The sequence below is a fragment of the Pan troglodytes genome, chromosome 2, assembly GCF_028858775.2.
Source record: "Pan troglodytes isolate AG18354 chromosome 2, NHGRI_mPanTro3-v2.0_pri, whole genome shotgun sequence".
Lineage (NCBI taxonomy): Eukaryota > Metazoa > Chordata > Mammalia > Primates > Hominidae > Pan > Pan troglodytes.
In genome coordinates, this window is record NC_086015.1 from 55,862,495 (window position 1) to 55,881,258 (window position 18,764).

The 18,764-nt window shown below is 41.6% G+C and overlaps 1 protein-coding gene across 1 annotated transcript; it reads left to right on the forward strand.

Moving 5' to 3' along the window:
- Positions 1-7,756: 7,756 nt before the first annotated feature.
- IQCF3 (IQ motif containing F3) lies at positions 7,757-10,920 on the forward strand. Its single transcript, XM_016941202.4, has 6 exons — positions 7,757-8,087; positions 8,222-8,871; positions 9,338-9,370; positions 9,487-9,557; positions 9,729-9,776; positions 10,467-10,920. The coding sequence occupies exons 4-6, from the start codon at positions 9,540-9,542 to the stop codon at positions 10,863-10,865; spliced, it is 465 nt and encodes a 154-aa protein (XP_016796691.3). The 5' UTR covers positions 7,757-8,087; positions 8,222-8,871; positions 9,338-9,370; positions 9,487-9,539; the 3' UTR covers positions 10,866-10,920.
- Positions 10,921-18,764: the final 7,844 nt, after the last annotated feature.

Genomic DNA, 18,764 nt, shown 5'->3' on the forward strand with positions numbered 1-18,764 from the left:
GCGCCCCCTGTGGCCATGCAGTATGGAGGCCTGTGCCATCCTTGCTCTTAATCCTCCAGCGTCTTCCCTTAACACTTAGAGCAAGTTCAAAAGCTCTCCCTGGGTCTACATAACCCTGCATAGTCTGGTCCTGGCCATCTCATCCTCTTTATGTCCTCCCTGGCTGCTCTGCTATTTAGCAACTATCCCAAGCGTGTTCCATCTGAGAACTTTGCCCTGCTGCCTGCTCTCCTAGGGCCGTCGGCTTCTGGATGGAGATCCCGCTCCATGCAGGTTTGTCTCTGTGCAAAGGCGCCCTCTCCAGCTCCTCAGTCTGCCTTCCTGTTTTCAAAGTCCTCATCACTACTTGAGCTTGTCTTACCTGATTGTCTATTTTCTTTTTCCTTCTAGAGGGTGGCCTCCAGGAGAGCAGGATTCTGGGGTCAGTGCTGGGTTCCCAGGACCTAGAATGGGGCTTGGAACATAGTGGTTCTCTCTCTATGTATCTACACATATGTACAGGTTCAGTATCCTTATCTGAAATGCTTAGGAGCAGAATAGCTTCAGAGTTCAGATTTTGGGGGATGTTGGAATATTTACTTTTTACTTACATATTCAGCATCCCTCATCTGAAAATCAAAATCCAAAATTCTCCAACAGCATTGTCTTTGAGCTTCATTTTGGCACACAAAAAAACTTCCTATTTAGTAGCATTTTGGGGTTTGAATATTTAGATTAGGAGTACTCAATCTGTATATATTTAGATATCCAAACTACCCAATCCAGAGCAGACCTCCTGCATCTGGCTCTTACACCCCAGGAGGCAATATTCCTCTCCCTTAATTATTCCTGGGCAGGTACCAGAACACTAGGGACCACCTCTACAGCTTAGAACTCGCCACATTATGCCAACCAGCCAACCCTAAATGCTTTACCCTGCCCTGCCTTGCCTTTCCCTCAGAAACTCAATTAAGACCATGACTTCAGATCTCCCCTTGCTTCTTCCTCTGCCACCTGAACAAAGCCTGGAGCTTCCCTTGTCACCCTGCATGGCATGCTGCCCACTGTAAGAACCAGGTCCTGTGAGTGTAATAAACTTAGTTTTCTTGAGTTTCTTTTTGTCTCTGCTTGTGGCCACACCTGACTCATTAAAAAAACAGGAAGTGGGGCCAGGCGCGGTGGCTCACGCCTGTAATCCCAGCACTTTGGGAGGCCGAGATGGGTGGATCACGAGGTCAGGAGTTCGAGACCAGCCTGACCAACATGGAGAAACCCCGTCTCTACTAAAAATGCAAAAATTAGCCAGGCGTGGTGGCACGTGCCTGTAATCCCAGCTACTCAGGAGCCTGAGGCAGGAGAATCACTTGAACCTGGGAGGTGGAGGTTGCATTGACCCAAGATCACACCACTGCACTCCAGTCTGGGGGACAGAGTGAGACCCTGTCTCAAAAAAAAAAAAAAAAAAAAAAAACAAGAAGTGTGTGTGTGTGTGTGTGGTCTGTAAGTTTGAAGTGATCTTCATGTAACATAAGACTAATCATTTTTAGATTAACCATGTAAGATTAACCACTAAACTAAAATTAACAATTCGATGGTATTTAGCAGATTCACAATGTTAAGCAACCACCATTTCTATAAAGTTCTCAGACATTTTGATCACAGTAAAAGAAAATCCCATTGATATGGTTTGACCCTGTGTCCCCACCCAAATCTCATCTTGTAGCTCCCATAATTCCCACGTGTTGTGGGAGGAACCTGGTGGGAGATGATTGAATCATGGGGGTGGGTCTTTTCCATGCTGTTCTCGTGACAGTAAATGGGTCTCATGGATCTGATGGTTTTAAAAACGGGAGTTTCTCTGCACAAGCTCTCTCTTTGCCTGCTGCCATCCATGTAAGGTGTGACTTGCTCCTCCTTACCTTCTGCTATGATTGTGAGGCCTCCCCAGCCATGTGGAACTGTAAGTCCAACAAACCTCCTTCTTTTATAAATTGCCCAATCTCAAGTATGTGTTTATCAGCAGCGTGAAAAAGGACTAATACACCCATATTCATTAAACTACCATTTTCCATTATCCCCAGCCCCTGGCAACCCCCAGTCTGCATCTGTCTTCATGAATTTACCTACTCTAGATTTTCCACATAAATGGAATTATACAATATTTTGTGTCTGGCTTCTTTCACTGAACATAATGTTTCCAAGGTTCGTCCATGTTGTAGCATATATTATTACTTTTTATCCTGAGTAATATTCCATTGTATGGATATGCCACACTTTGCTTATCCATTCATCATTGATGGACATTTGGATGTTTGCACCTTTGACTCTTGTGAATAAACCTGTTGTGAATATCAAGCAGCTACATCATTTTACATTCCCTCCAGCAATGTACAAGGGTTCTGATTTTTGTACATCCTTGCCAACACTCACTATTTTCTCTTTTTAAAAAAATTATAACCATTCTAGTTGGTGTGATGTGATATTTAATTGTGGGCTTGATTTGCATTTCCCTAATAACTAATGATGCTGACTTAGGTGCATGGTCTCCATTTGAATACCATCTTTGGACAAATGTATATTCAAGTCCCTTGCAATAATTTTAATTAGTTGGTGATTGTCTTTTTGTTGCTTTAATAAACATTTATCTGATGAATGAATACACGATTCACAATTCCATCCAGATCTTAGATCTGTGGCTTCAGCACAGTTGAAATCCTACTGCCTAGAAACAACTATCCCACCATCCCTGAATGATTCTGTCAGCCAACCACCCTAGATCCCTCATACCCAATAGGCATGTTGTTCTCAGCCTCAGTCTCTCTGTGTTATCGTTTCTCTCTGGCAGTGTTCCCAAGTGTGTGAGTGAGTGTGTCTGTGTGCACAGCATGGTGGGGCAAGGTCTACTGTTGCCCCTCCACTTCATGGGTGCATGCTGCTCTCTTTCTCTGTGGGGTTTTGCCTGTCTCTGTCTCTGTCTCTGCCTACCTCTCATAATGTTGTCTTTCACTCTGTCTCTTCCACTCCTCAGTATCTTTCCCCATTGGCTTCTGCTTCCCTCTGTCTACTCTCTGATAATGTCATGTCTCCTTCCACCTCTTGGACTCACTGCATTTTCTGGATCTGTAAATGGCCGGTAAAGATTATTATTTCAGCAGCCAGTTCTCAGACAATCAATTTGCTTTTCTAAATCATGATTACCCTTTGTCTCCAATAGCCCCACAACCATGGGATGGAGAAGCCTTAGAGAAGGTACCAACGTAGTTGCTCCTGCATGATGGAGGCATGACTCACTCAGGCTTATCAATCCAGGATGTGCAAGTGCTGAGAGGAATATCAGAACACTTGATGCATATGGTCACTTAATGCATATGATTGGTTCAGGGCTGAGCATGAGACCCAAACCAGGTCAATAAGCCTCAGCTTTTGTGCTATCTTGGAACTACTGGGTTTGCTAACTATAGGGATTATGTAAGCCGAGCTGCTGGGGACACCACACAGAAAAAGCTTGCTGAGAATGAAGCCAACCGAGGAAAGTACAGTCAAGGGATGGAAAGGGAGGAACTAAGCGTAGCCATGCCTGAAGCTTGCCTAGCTGTCCTATGGGAAATTTTAATTCTGTGAGTCAAGACATCCCCATTTTCACTCCAGTCAGTTTGCCAGGCCAGATATCTAAAGAGTAAGACATTTCATAGGATTAATAAACAAAGAGGTTTAGTATTATGTGAGCAACGTTTCAGGAAGTGGTTTTCAAACACTGGTTTTTGAATCAGAAACTTGACAGAAGGTGTGCCTAGGGAGTTCTTGACAGTAAACGTGGAATTGTCTCTCAATTAATACACGCAGAAGAACAGAACATTCCTGTAATGCAGAAAACTACAGTGAAAGGGAATCTGCTGTGGATAAATCAGCTTACACCTAGAATCAGAATGGCCAGAGGGTAAATCAAACGTGGATTGGTCACGGCTTTGACCTATAGGTCACAGCCCAGATTACTGGGCCTTACCTAGCACTTCTGATTCAGTGTATCAGGATCGCAGGATATGTGTTTCTAACAAGATTCCAGGTGATGCTGTGGCTGCTGCTCTGGGGCCGCCCACCCTGAGAACCACTGGGGCGGAGCCTAGATATATCAGGATGAAGGTGGCTGTGAGTGACAGCACAACCAAAGAAACAGTGGTTTCAATAAATGAGAAGATTTTTTCTCTTTCCCATGTAAGTCTAGTACAGGTGATCCAGACCTGATATGGCACTCCACAGGGTGAGGAATCCTGGCCCCTCTAATGTGTTACTCTGCTATGTATTGCTTCCATTTCCAAGGTCATTATTGATTCAAAAATGGTTGCTTCAAACTCAGTAATTACATTCACAATCCAGCCAGCAACAAGGAAGAAAGAGCAAAAACAAGGCGTACTCCTTATCCTTGACATTGCACGTGCCACTTTGCCCACAGCTCAGAAGAACATAAAAGAAGACCTGAACAAAGGAGAGATATAGTATATTTATTGATAGAATTTCTTAGCATTGTAAAATTGTCACTTGTCTCCAACTTAATCTAGTAAACTCACATTCCAATAAAATAAAATTAAGGTCAATTCTAATCAAAATCTCATCATGACTTATGGGAACTTGACAAACTAATGCAAAAAAAAAATTGCAGAATTAATTTCCACAGTTCATTAAATCAATTTTGAAAACAGAATAGAAAAGTGTTCACAGACACTAAAATGTGTTACAAAATGATTAGTGTGAAATTGAGGTACTGGCTACTAAGAATCTAAGTAGGAAATAAACATTTATTTATGAAATTGTTGTGTTCACCCCATCCTCCTCCTTGACGCACAGAGCCAGGCAAGAGTTCTCTCCCCACCTTGGCAGAAGACAGGTTTATTTACTAGATAAGTTGAACCAGAGAGCATCTGAATGCAGGGAATGCAGGCATAGCTGGCGACAGTGGTGAAGCACCATACCAAAAACCAAGGGAGTATGTGAAAGTGTACAGGCTAAATAGAGAAGCCTCCAGCCCTCTCTGCCAAATCAGCTCCCCAAAGGCTTGCAGACAGGTTTCATTATCCTACTCTCTTACCCAAGGTTCTGGGATTTCTATCTGAGAAAACTGAGACAAAAACAAAAACAGAAGAGAAGGGCTTAAAAGAAATATTAGAGACAAGAGAAAAGGTTAAAAACCACACACAAGCCAGGCACAGTGGCTCTTGCCTATAATCCCAGCACTTTGGGAGGCCGAGGTAGGCAAATCACTAAAGGTCAGGAGTTCAAGACCAGCCTGGCCAACATGGCGAAAACCCATCTCAACTAAAAATACAACAAATTAGCTGGGTGTGGTGGCGGGTGCCTGTAATCCCAGCTACTCGGGAGGCTGAGGCAGGAGGATCACTTGAGCCCAGGAGGAGGAAGTTGCAGTGAGCCGAGATCACACCACTGCACTCCAGCCTGGGTGACAGAGCAAGACTCCATCTCAAACACACACACACACACACACACACACACACACACACACCACTAACAGCTATCATTAGTATTCTTAGACCCATAAGAGATAATAACAAATCAATAAAACAAGCATAGTGTGCTATAAAAAAAGAATATTCAGAGGATGGGAATGACTCTTTAAAAGATATAGAAAATCTACCAGAAAGTAGATCAAAAAGTTTAAGATGGCAAACATAAATGGACAAGCCTCTTAAAGCCCAGCCCAGAACTTGCATACTGTCATTCTACACTATTCTATTGGCCAAAACAGGTCATATAGTCAAACTCAACACCAGGAAGACATATTCCATCACCTTACAGGGAGAAACTGACACAAAAAGATGGAATATAGTGTAGAAAATATTAGAAACTTCGAGGATCAATCTATGATTTGATTAATAGGATTTCTAAACATAGAAAGCTAAAAAAATTGAGGGGTAGAAATTATCAAAATAAAAAAAAGCAAATACAACAAAGTTTCCCAGTAAATGACATGAATTTTTAAATTAAAAGGCTAAACCAGTGCCCAACACAATGAATGGTTAGAAAAACCAAAACACATCTCTAGGTATATCATCTTGTAGTTTCAGAACATCAGGGAAAAAGGAGATCCTAAAAGCTTCCAGAAAGAAAAAAAAATAGGTCACATTCCAGAGTGATAAAAGACATTGTATTTGTCGGTTCTTGCACTGCTATAAAGAAGTACCTTTAAAAAAAAAAAGAAATAACTGAGACTGGGTAATTTATAAAGAAAAGAGGTTTAATTGTCTCACAGTTCTGCAGGCTGTCCAGGAAGCATAGGGGCTTCTGAGGAGGCATTGGGAAACTTACAAACATTGCCGATGGTGAAGGGGAAGCAGGCACGTCTTACATGAGCAGGAGGAAGAGAGAGGGAGAGATGCCACACTTAAACGACCAGATCTCACAATAACTCACTCACTCACTCACTACTGCCATGACAACACTAAAGGTGATGGTGTTATACCTTGAGAAACCACCCCCATGATCCAGTCACCTCCCACCAGGCCCCACCTCCAACACTGGGAATTACAATTCAACATGAGATTTGGGCAAGGACCCAGATCCAAACCTCTAACAGAAAGTAGAACGAATTCTGAGAGAAAAATAATTTTCGAGCCTGGGCAACATGGTGAAACTCCATCTCTGCAAAAAATTAGCCAGGTACAGTGCCATGTGCCTGTAGTCCCAGCTACTCCAGAGGCCAAGGTGGGAAAATTGGTTGAGTTCACTAAGCCTGGGAGGTCGAGGCTCCAGTGAGCTGTGCTTGTGCTCTTACACTCCAGCCTGGGTGACAGAGAGAGATCCTCTCTCAAAAAAGCAAAAGAAGAGGAAAAAAAAAATGGAAAGGAACAAAAAGTAATTTTCTATCTAGAATGTAATACCCTCTTTTCCCCAGATGCTTGCACAATCACATATGTTCTAATTCCTATTATGAATTCCTTATCCCATAGCATCCAGAGTGGTTCTGCATCCCCAGTAAAACTGTGCCTGCAACACGTGGGATCCAGTAAGTAGGAGAGTCCTCACAGGGAAGAAGGGAAGGAAATTCCTAGGATGCTGGGGTGAGGGTACCCCAGAAGAATGACCAGGCAGCAGGCTTGAAGAGCAGCTACCCAGATTACACAGTGGTGCAGCGGTCCATGAAAAAAGCAGAGTTGACAGATTATCCAAGTTTTGGTGGAAAGTTTGGGATAAATTAGTACAAACCATGGCAATCAAGAGCTCCAGGAAAAACAGACAGGAAATGCATGAAAGGCTATGTCATAGCAATATGCCATGTTGCTAAGCCATGGACAGGATATAATCACAATGATGGAAGCCCTGAATGCTTATTGAACCAAAAACTGTGATGCTATAATCATATAGAGAGGAGAGCAGAAGGATGGGAACAGGTAAATCTTCACTTCATGAAAAGAAGTCAAGAGGTAATATCTAAAAGAGAAAATAATTTTCAATATAGCATGTTATAGAGGTAAATCATAGGAGAAATATACAGAAGAGTTAAAAATAGTTGTCTCAGTGATGGGAGATTCTTTTGGGAGAGAATAAGACAAGAAATGCATACTGTCCTTTTTTATTAATTACAATTTTTATAATTAATTTATAATTATGTTTATAATTTTTATAAATGCTAGATTATAATTATTCATAATTTTTATAATTAATTTATCATTGTAAGTTTTTTTAAACAAGGTACATGAAGTTCTTTTTTGTTGGTGGTTTTTAGTTTTGGTTTTGGTTTTTAACTTTTATTTTAGGTTCAGGGGTATATGTGTAGGTTTGTTATATAGATAAACTCGTGTCATAGGGGTTTGTTGTACAGATTATTTCATCACCCAGGTACTAAACCTAGTACTCAATAGTTACTTTTCTGCTCCTCTCCCTCCTCCCACCCTCCACCCTCAAATGGTCCCCAGTGTCTGTTGTTTCCCTTTGTGTCCATAATAATTCTCATTATTTAGCTCCTGCTTCTAAGTGAGAATATGTGGTACTTGGTTTCCTGTTCCTGTGTTGGTTTACTAAGCCACTATGAGTCCTGGACAGCCTGCAGAACCGTGAGACAATTAAACCTCTTTTCTTTATAAATTACCCAGTCTCAGGTATTTTTTTTTCTTTTTTTAAAGGTATTTCTTTATAGCAGTGCAAGAACCGACTAATATAATGTCTTTTATCACTCTGATTCCTTTGTTTGTGGGATGTGACCTATTTTTTTTTTCTTTCTGGAAACTTTTAGGATCTTCTTTTTCCTTGATGTTCTGAAGCTACAAGATGACTTCCAATACCATGTTGAATAGGAGTGGTGAGAGAGGCCATCCTTGTCTTGTGCCAGTTTTCAAGGGGAATGCTTTCAGCTTTTGTCTGTTCAGTATGATGTTGGCTGTGGGTTTGTCATATATGGCTCTTATTATTTTGAGGTATGTCCCTTCAGTACCTAGTTTATTGAGAGTTTTTAACATGAAGAGATGTGAATTTCATCAAAAGCTTTTCCTGAATCTATTAAGATAATCATGTGGTTTTCATCTGTAATTCTGTTTATGTGATTAATCACATTTTATTGATTTGCATATGTTGAACCAACCTTGCATTCCAGGGATGACGCCTACTTGATCGTGGTGGATTAGCTTTTTGATGAACTGCTGGATTCAGTTTGCAAGTACTTTGTTAAGGATTTTTGCATAAATGTTTGTCAAGGATATTGACCTAAAGTTTTGTTGTTGCCAGGTTTTGGTATCAGGATGATGCTGGCCTCATAGAATGAGCTGGGGAGGGGCCTTTCCTCCTCAATTTTTTGGAATAATTTCAGTAGGAATGGGACCAGCTCTTCTTTGTTCATCTGATAGAATTCAGCTGTGGATCCTTCTTGTCCTGCGCTTTATTTTGTTGGTAAGCTATTTACTACTAATTCAATTTCAGAGCTCATTATTAGTCTGTTCAGGGAATCAATTTCTTCCTGCTTCAGTCTTGGGAGGGTGTATGTGTCCAGGGATTTATCCATCTCTTCTAGGTTTTCTAGTTTGTGTGCATAGTCTCTGATGGTTATTTTTATTTCTGTGGGGTCCGTGGTAACATCCCCTTTGTCATTTCTAATTGTAAATGTCTTATAAAAACATCTACATTAAATGTTAAAACACCTTAATGTAAAAGGTAGACCAGAATCTAATAGAAAAATCTATGATCCTGGATGGAAAAGCACTTTATTAGAAAACTACAAAAGCAGAATTGTAAAGGGGCAATGGATTTGAACATATCAAAAATTAAAGATAACTGTGGAAGGAAAGGCAACCATGAAAAAAGTTAACAGGCAGATGACAATCTGAGAAATGATATTTGCACAATTTTTCCTCAACAGAGAGTTGCCCAAGGAAGTCAACAGGAGAGCCAGGTATTTTCTCTTTATCCATCAACTTTGAGCCTGGAAAAGGCACTGTGGCCCCTGGTCATAGTTGCCTTTGTGACATCATGGCCATCTCTTTCTCCATCTTTCCTGCCCCTGCCAAGGTCAGGAAACAGCAACCAGAGGGAGATGATCACCTGAACCACTGCTCCAAACCATGGGCAGTAAATGCTGTGTAAGACTCAGGCACACAAACTCCCCCAGGGGTGGGAGTTGTCCCATGGCCCAGGAAAGCACCAGGCCACTTCTTAGGACCCAGGCAAAGAATGGGGAACTGGGCCTGTGGGGACTTTGCAGTCAGGCTGGTCCTCACCCATGCTCCCCCACACCCATATTCCGATTGCAGAAAGGTGGTCCAGATGAAGATGCAGTAGAAAGACAGAGACGGCAGAAGGTAGGTGGGGCCCAGGAGGGTGAGAGAATTGCAGATCATTGACTCTTTGACCCCAGAGTTCTTAGAATGGAGATCCATCTCTGGCTCAGCATTGCCCTCTTATCCCCTCAAGCCCTCCCTCTCCTTGGTGAACTGAGTAAGGTATGGAGATAGACAGTAAAAGGGGAGGAAGTTTCGTGCGCACAGCCACCTGATAGGTGGGGCTCAGCACAGGAAGTGGAAAGGCCCAGGAGAATGAGGAGGGACTGAGACATGGTAGTGGAAGTCCACAAAAGTGAGATGAAGGGAGACCCCAAAGGGCTGCAGCACCACGCAAGACATTAGGAGGCAGCATCATGGCTGGAGTTTGGACCAAGACACAGGCCATAAATGCAGAGGTTCATGGATTCTTATAAGAATCCTTCAGTTCCTCACACCCTGGTCTTCCAGTTGGGTCTTCTGGACCAGAAAGTGTCTCCCCTAGTCCCATAAACCCAAGAAGTCCACAGATCAAACATATCCCGATTTCATAGATGAGGGCACTGGGACTGTGAGGGTGTCCAGAGCCATGGACAGGACAGAAGTAGAGGACAAACCCCACCCAGGTCTCCTGGGTCCTCAAAACCAGCAGGGAGAGGGCTGATTCTTTAGAGAACCACCTGTGCTTGATGGTGATAAATTCACTGGGAGTCCTCTGCTTTGCTTGGCCAGTTGCTTCTTGCACAACTGCATCACAGAAAAAGGGTGAAGGCAGCTGGGCAGATCCAGGCCTGGTGGCGTGGGGTCCTGGTGCGCAGGACCCTGCTGGTTGCTGCCCTCAGGGCCTGGATGATTCAGTGCTGGTGGAGGACGTTGGTGCAGAGACGGATCCGTCAGCGGCGGCAGGCCCTGTTGAGGGTCTACGTCATCCAGGAGCAGGCGACGGTCAAGCTCCAGTCCTGCATCCGCATGTGGCAGTGCCGGCAATGTTACCGCCAAATGTGCAATGCTCTCTGCTTGTTCCAGGTCCCAGAGAGCAGCCTTGCCTTCCAGACTGATGGCTTTTTACAGGTCCAATATGCAATCCCTTCAAAGCAGCCAGAGTTCCACATTGAAATCCTATCAATCTGAAAGGCCTGGGGCATGGAGAACAGGCTGCACTGCCCTAATAAATGTCTGACCAGGTTGTGTGAGTCTCAGTGATTCCCCTCACCACAGGGACCCCTGGGATTCATGCCCCACTCTTTCTCTGCTTCTCTACATGGGGAAAGACTTCAGCGTAAGTACTTCCTCGTTCCCCTCTCCCTGCCCCAGCAGGGACTATGGCCCCTGTGAGGACTGACAGTGGCCATATGCTGCTGCCTTTACATGCAAATTAGAAATTGCAGCCCAAGGCTGTCCTCGTGTGCAGAGCCAGATGTCTCACTCCACAGCCCTGGCATCATTCCTGTCTCCTGAGCTTGGAATCAGAAGGGTATGGGCTTCACTTTCCTGAAGAATCTGGGCACTCTCTTGGAAGACAGTTGTGTCTGAGGCCATGCTCTTTCATTCAACCATCAGGAGCCAACTGGGGCTTGCACAGGTTGAGTTTCTATTTGCCAAGTCCCTGACAGAAGTCAGGCTGTCAGGCCCTTGGAGCACTCTCCTTGGAGCAGTGTTGTCCAGGGAAAGCACAGGAGGCTGTCCTTAGTGGCAACTGCGTGCAAGGTTTGTAAGCCTCATGCTAACTTGGAGGTTGATGGACAGGAATACCCCTTTTGGAAGCAGCTGATACCACGATCTTAAGGCACCTGAGCTCTGACTCCCTCCTGCCTCCTCAGCACCTGCTTCCCCAGGGCCCTGAACACAAACAGGGCTCCTACTGCCCTCACCTCCTCCCTGTGTGTGGCACCATAACCAGGGATTTCGGCATGGACTGTGATGCTCCCAAACCCCCTGTTTTTCACCTCCAGTGATTTTTACTTCCCTCTGATCTCAGTCACCCACCTTAGACCATTGTCTCCCAAGCTGTCCATGGGGAAGGACCACTTCTTAAAAATGTCCAATTCATCACAGACCAGTTCATATGTAAAACATTTAAAATGAATTATGAGAAAAATATATGGAAAAGTCATAGAGAACAAAAGCCTTATTTTTATTTATTAGAACACATAATATTGGTATTTCAATTTGTTATAATAGTTTCTCCATGCTTATCCTCAATCTCTGTACTTATATCATTGGTAACAAACAGCTCATACGCTGGGTCTGGTCCACAGACCACACTCTGGGTAGCATTGCCCCAGCCCTTGTCATCATTCATCAGTGACTACAGCAATAACATTCATTTCAACCACCCTGGTCTCTGATTTGTTGTTGTTGTTGTTGCCTTCTATCCTCTAGGACAACAAATTGTGCTTGTGATTAGCATCTGAAGCATGAGGCAGTCTTGTGGGACTGAGCCCCCAAGCTATGGGATCTGACACTATCTCTACGTAGATATTGTCAGAACTGAATTGAGGTAGGGGACACCAAGCTGGTGTCCATTGAAGAATCTGCCAGAGAATTGCTTCATGGGGAGAAATCCCCGCACACTTCTTGGTGACCAGAGGTGAAGTACTGTGTTGAGTAGAGTTGGATGTAGGATAAACTAAGTTTTTTTCTCTATATCTTTAGAATAGCCAAAAAAGTGGACCAACCCAAATGGGTGAATGGTTAGACAACCTGTGGTACATGCATATCACAGACTACTCTTCAGCTATAAAAAGTGTTGACCTAAAAGGAAGAGGCTGAGGCACAAAATATAATTTAAAGAGTTTACTTGAGACAAAGTTAAGACAGCTGCCGGGAAGACTCAGATGCAGGTAACCTTGGATATGAGCTCCATTTGGGCTTTGTTTCAATCAGGTTTTTAAAGGCAAAGAGAATATAGTTGGATCTTACCTTTTGATTTAGTCTGACAGTATCTTTTTAGACCATTAATATTAAATGTAATTATTGATGTGATTGTATTTACACCTGTCATTTTATTATTTGTTTCATATAAGTCTTATGCCCATTTTGTTTCTTTCTTCTTTAACCATCTTTTTTGTGTTAAATAATATTAGCATGCCATTTAAATACCTGTTAATTTTTAAACTATTTTTAAGTTGTTTTCTTAGTGATTGCTCAAGGTGTTGCAATGTTCATTTTAACTTATTCCAATTAGTTAGTTAGTTCAGGTCCACATTAATTTAATCCTGGTTAAATATAGTGAATTTGCTCCAATATAGTTTCATTTTCTCTCCCCATTTTTGTGCTATTATTGTCATATATATTACCCTTATATATGTTATAAACCCCAAAATAGTGTTTTAATTATTGCTTTATACAGTCTTATGTCATCTCAAGAAATGAAAAGGAGAAAAGAAAAATACATATTTATCAGTATTTTATAGTTACTGAAATATTTACTATTTACAATGTACTTCATTTCTTTCTGCAGATTTGAATCATCTTCTGGTGTCATTTTCTTTCAGGCTGAAGGACTTGCTTTAGATTTCTTGTAAGACAGATCAACTAGCGATGAATTATCTCTGTCTTTGTCTGGAAATGTCTTTATTTTGCTTTCATTTTTGAAAGACAGTTAAACTGGATATGGAATTCTGGGTCATAAGGGCTCCTCCCAGCCCCCAGCATTTTAGAGTTGCTGTTCAATTGTCTTCTGGTTCCATTGTTTCTCATTAAAAGTCAGCCAACTTCGTATTGTGGTGTCCCTATATGTATATGTTCTTTTTCTAGCTGTTTTTAAGATTTTCTCTTTTTCTCTGATTTTTGGCAGTTTTAATATTATGTGCCTGAATGTAGATTTCTTTGTATTTCTCTTATTTGGGGTTTGTGGACATTCTTTTTCTTTTTTCTTTTCTTTTCTTTCTTTCTTTCTTTTTTTTTTAATTGAGGCAGGATCTTGCTCTGTCACCCAGGCTAGAGAGCAATGGCATGATCACAGCTCACTGCATCCTCAACCTCCTGGGCTCAAGCAATCCTCCCACCTCAGCCTCCCAAGGAACTGGGACCACAGGTGCTTGCCATTATGCCCAGCTAATTTGTAAAAATTTTTTTGTAGAGATGGGGTCTCACCCAGGCTGGTCTCAAACTCCTGGCTCAAGTGATCCTCTCATCTCAGCCTCACAAAGTGTTAGGATTACAGGCATGAGCCACCATAACTGGCCCATTCTTTTTAATTGACAGATAAATTTGTATTTCATGGAACTTCTTGCAACTGTAATCTAACTGGAGTTTTTTGTTGTTGGTTGGTTGTTTGTTTTCCTTTGTTTTTTTTTTTACTAAATTTGAGGGATTTCTAGCCATTATTTCTTCAAAATTTTTTCTACTTTGCTTTTTCTCTACCTTTCTTCTTGGAGTTTAATTACATATATGTTAGATCACTTAATATTGTTCCAAAAAGCACTAAGCCTTTGTTCACTAATTTTTTAGGTAATTCTCTACATGTTATTCAAGTTGGATCATTTGTATTGATCTATCTTTAGGCTCACTGACTCATTTTTCTATTGTCTTCCATCTGTTCATAAACCTATCCAGTGAGATTTTTATTTTGGTTATTGTGCTTCTTAATTCTACAATTATTTGTTTTTTATCATTTTAATTCTACCAGTGCGATTCCCCATCTGAAGTCCCCGAGCACACTTATAATGGCTGCTTTAAAGACCTTATCTGCTTATTCTAAATATTTGTTATCTTGGGATTTGCTTCTTTTGGCTACTTTTTTTCTTCACCATGGGTCATACTTTCCTGGGTTTTCATACATCTGATAGTCTTTTATTTGTGTGGTGAACATTATAAATAACATTTTATTAAGACCCCTGATTCAGCTATATTTCTCTAAGGAATGTTGATATATTTTCTACCAGGTTTTAAATTTTTTGGAATCTAACTCCAAATTTTGCCTCACATGCAGTGGCCAACAGTTGAAATCTCTGCCAAGTTCTTTGAGCTACCAGCTTGTCTCTCTTCTGGGTCCTCTGGAGTCTCTCCCCCATGTTTATTGTTCAATGGTCAGCCAAGTGGTTGGGAAGAGCCTACAAGCAGATTCTGGGCTTGCCCTTTCTGAAGCTCCCTTCTTTCATGGATTTCACTTTCTACTCCCTTTCCCTCATTTGTCAGCCACTCTGCCATAGCTGACTTCTGTCTTCTGAACCCTAAAGCAAAAAGACTGGCTTTTTGCCACCCTTCACCATGAGGATTTGGAGTGTCCTGAAGAAAAAAAAGATACAAATATTCTTAACTCAACCTGTGCAGTTTGTATGTTTCAGACCTCAACTTTCCTCCAGTTTCTGCCTCCTTTGGGCCACTCTCCAGTACCTTCAAATAGTTCTTTTTTATCAAAATATTTTATCCAGATTTTATATTGCTATCTATGGGAGGGTTAATATCATCAAGCTATTATTTCATTAATTGAAGCTGCAGCCACGATATTCTTTTTAAAGGGTTTTTTTTCTTTTACACATACTGCAACCTGAGGATAAAGGGCTTTTTAAAAAATGGAAAATATCCCCCTTTTAGAAATACATGTAAAGAGAATAATGAACCCACATGTATCCATCAGCTAGCTTCAACAATTGTAAACTCATCACCAATCAATCACCTTTAAAATATGCCACATAAAACCTGGCCCTGTCCAGATTCAAATGGTATTTTGTTTCTTCCGCTTTTTTCTTCATTTGTTAGTTGGTATTACTCTAAATAGAACAATTTATCAATTCATCAACAATTTTATTGTCCTGAAATATAGTTTGTGTAGAAAAGACAAGATCAAAACCTTGATTCTTTCCCTTTGTTTTCCATTGTTTATCTGGCATTCAGAAGTGACTAATGATTAAATAGCAGACAGGTGCTTCACAAAAAAAATTAATAAAAAATTTTAAAATAACTAGTGATTTTTTTTTGCTTTTAAATATTATTACAAAATTATGGATTTTAACATAGTTGATTTGTTTTATTCCACTGATATTATACTTTTGAATCTTAAACTCTCCCATTTTAGGCCCATGGCAGCCCCTCCAAGTTGGCTTCTGTCTCCTTTTAAAATAGTCAGAGTAGTCTTTGATAACATTCTTTCTTTCTTTCTAGTATAAGATACTCAGGTTCATTGCATACATTTTCTTCACTAGACCTGAAATCAGCCACTTCTCCAAAGACCTCTGATTGCTTTTAGTGGGAAATGGTGTTTACAAACCACAACTTGGGTGTCAGGAGTTTTTGGGGGTTTATTTGTTTGTTTGTTTTGTTTTGTTTTGTTTTGACGGAGTCTTGCCCTGTCACCCAGGCTGGAATGCAATGGCGTGATCTTGGCTCACTGCAACCTCTGCCTCCCAGGTTCAAGCGATTCTCCTGCCTCAGTCTCCCAAGTAACTGGGATTACAGGTGCCTGCCACCATGCCCAGCTAATTTTTTGTGTTTTTAGTAGAGATGGGGTTTCACCATGTTGGCCAGACTGGTCTCAAACTCCTGACCTTGTGATCCGCCTGCCTTGGCCTCCTAAAGTGCTGGGATTACAAGGGTGAGCCACCACGCCCAGCCTAGTGTCAGTTTTTGTTGCTATTAAGTTGGTCATTTCAGGAAACAGAGTTAGAAAATATCTTTTAAAAGAAAAAAAAAATGAGTCTATATTAAAATTTCCAAATCAAATTTAAGATTACAGATTTTTATTGTTATTTTATATTTCTCTTTCTCCAATGCTGAAACATCTCCATTTCTATGCCATTAGCATAATTAATTATTTTCTTTACACTTGTACTTTGGGTTGCACTAGAAGCAGATTCTGAAATAAGGATTCAAGTGTGAGTAGTTTGGTTGAGAGGTGATCACAGCAAACACTGTAGGACTGAGAAAGAAACAGAAAAGTGAGGCAGTGAGGAAGAAAATAGAGAGGGGAAAAAAGCCTACAAAAAGTACTTTCTATAGCAAGTTACTCATGTGAGCCATGGGGCTCAACTTTCTGGTAATTCTGGGACAATGTACACCACACTTGAGTTATTCCACATAAGGGTAAATGAGAATATTTATCCACCAACTCTCCATCAATCATTGCTTGAGAGCTGCTTCAGGGAACATGAACTTCTCTGCAATTTCATTTTGCTCCATGAATGAATTCCTTATTCGCTTACGACGAGGAAAGGGCCCTCAGGCAGAAAGTGTCAGACATCCTCAGTAAGCAGTTCTGTGTCTAGAGATGAGTGTTGAGTAGACACGAGCAGTACACCAACAGCTTCTGCCGCTCAGATCCATACCTGCCCCATGGCAAGTCCACTCTGTTTTGTCACTGAATCCTCAAGGTAGTGGCCAGTCACAATACATAAAAAGTTTACTACAAGGTAATTACTACAGCAAGCTATTATCCCCACTTCTCTTAATCTACAGGCTGTAATTCATATTAATCATCAACCTCCTCTAACTTCCTTTCTAGATTCTTCTCACTCTAAGCCAGCCATTTGTCTTGTCTAGGTTGCTTACCTAGTGGAGTAATCCAAACCTTCCTTTCTCCTTATCATGTCAGGCCATATATGCTGTAGATGCTTGTCTCATCACTGAGCATGAACTATCAAGAAGCTTTTCAGCAAATCTGCATTCCAGATATATTCCTTCCTACTTCCATTAACTACTAACATTTCTATCTTGGGATACTCAGAGTCAATTACCCTGGCCAATATAGAAACTCCTATTACAGTGAGAATTTGTGTAGCCACAGCTTCAGATTTAGTGGGACCCTTGTTCTGTCCCTTAATAGAAGCATCCTCCATGCATGAATTAGGGCTTTTAATAACACAGAGCATAAAGTTGGAAATGGAAAGTACAACTTCCCACGTGGGTCACGGAATACAGGTAAAATGGGCTGCTCCTACTTCTACCCTTTATTTCCCAGATCCTTATATTCTAGCTATAATACAAATACATAGACCATATAAAGTTTATTAATTCAAAGCATATACCTCAGGCCAGACAAGAGGGCTTACATTTGAAATCCCAGTGCTTTAGGGGGCCAAGGCTGGAGGATCACTTGAGCTTAGGAGTTCAAGACCAGCCTGGGCAACATAGGGAGACCCCGTCTCTGCAAAAAAAAATTAAAAAATTAGCCAGGAGGCCAGGTGCAGTGGCTCATGCCTGTAATCCCAGCACTTTGGGAGGCCAAGATGGGTGGATCACCTGAGGTCAGGAGTTCAAGACCAGCCTGACAAACATGGAGAAACCTCACCTCCACTAAAAATACAAAATTAGCTGGGCGTGGTGGCACACGCCTGTAATCCCAGCTACTAGGGAGGCTGAGGCAGGAGAATCACTTGAACCCAGGAGGCAGAGGTTGCGGTGAGCCAAGATCATGCCATTGCACTCCAGCCTGGGCAACAAGAGTGAAACTCCATCTCCAAAAAAAAAAAAAAAAAAAAAAATTAGCAAGACATGGTGATGCATGGCTCTGGTCCCAGCTGTTTGGCTTGCTGAGCTGGGAGGATCACTTGAGCCTGGGAAGTGGAGGCTGCAGTGAAATGTGATTATGCCACTGCAGCCATTGTCACTGGGTAACAGAGCAAGATCCTGTCTCAAAAACAAAAACAAAGAAACAAAGTATATACCTCATCATTAAGTACAATATCTCAACACCCAGAGTGTCATTCCCAAGCTAGTGCCTTAGCTATGCTTTCCTACATTCTGTTAGGTCAGAAACGTTTTAATTACATGGTAGGACCACTTCGATCCAATGTGCTCATGTGTCCATTGGTCACGTTTCTTTTCCCAGAATGTGGGTCCCTTGATCCAAGGTTGTTATATGTATCCTATATCAGTAAATCAGACCCTCTGTGCTCCTGGGTAGTAGTTTTGGCCAAGATACTGAAGTTAGCCAAGACCAACCCATTCCAGCAATATGTACAAATTCTAATAAAGAACATATTGCTGTCCCCTCCAGGGGGAACGGTCTCATGTAATTAACCCTGAGCGATAATGCTGAAACACAACCAATAGAACCCTTAGAATCTTGGACAAAGCTATGACACACAG

Coding starts and splice junctions, on each gene's coding strand:
- IQCF3 (XM_016941202.4), top strand. Junction 9,777..10,466: donor AAAGACAGAGACGGCAGAAG/GTAGGTGGGGCC, acceptor TTGCTTGGCCAG/TTGCTTCTTGCACAACTGCA.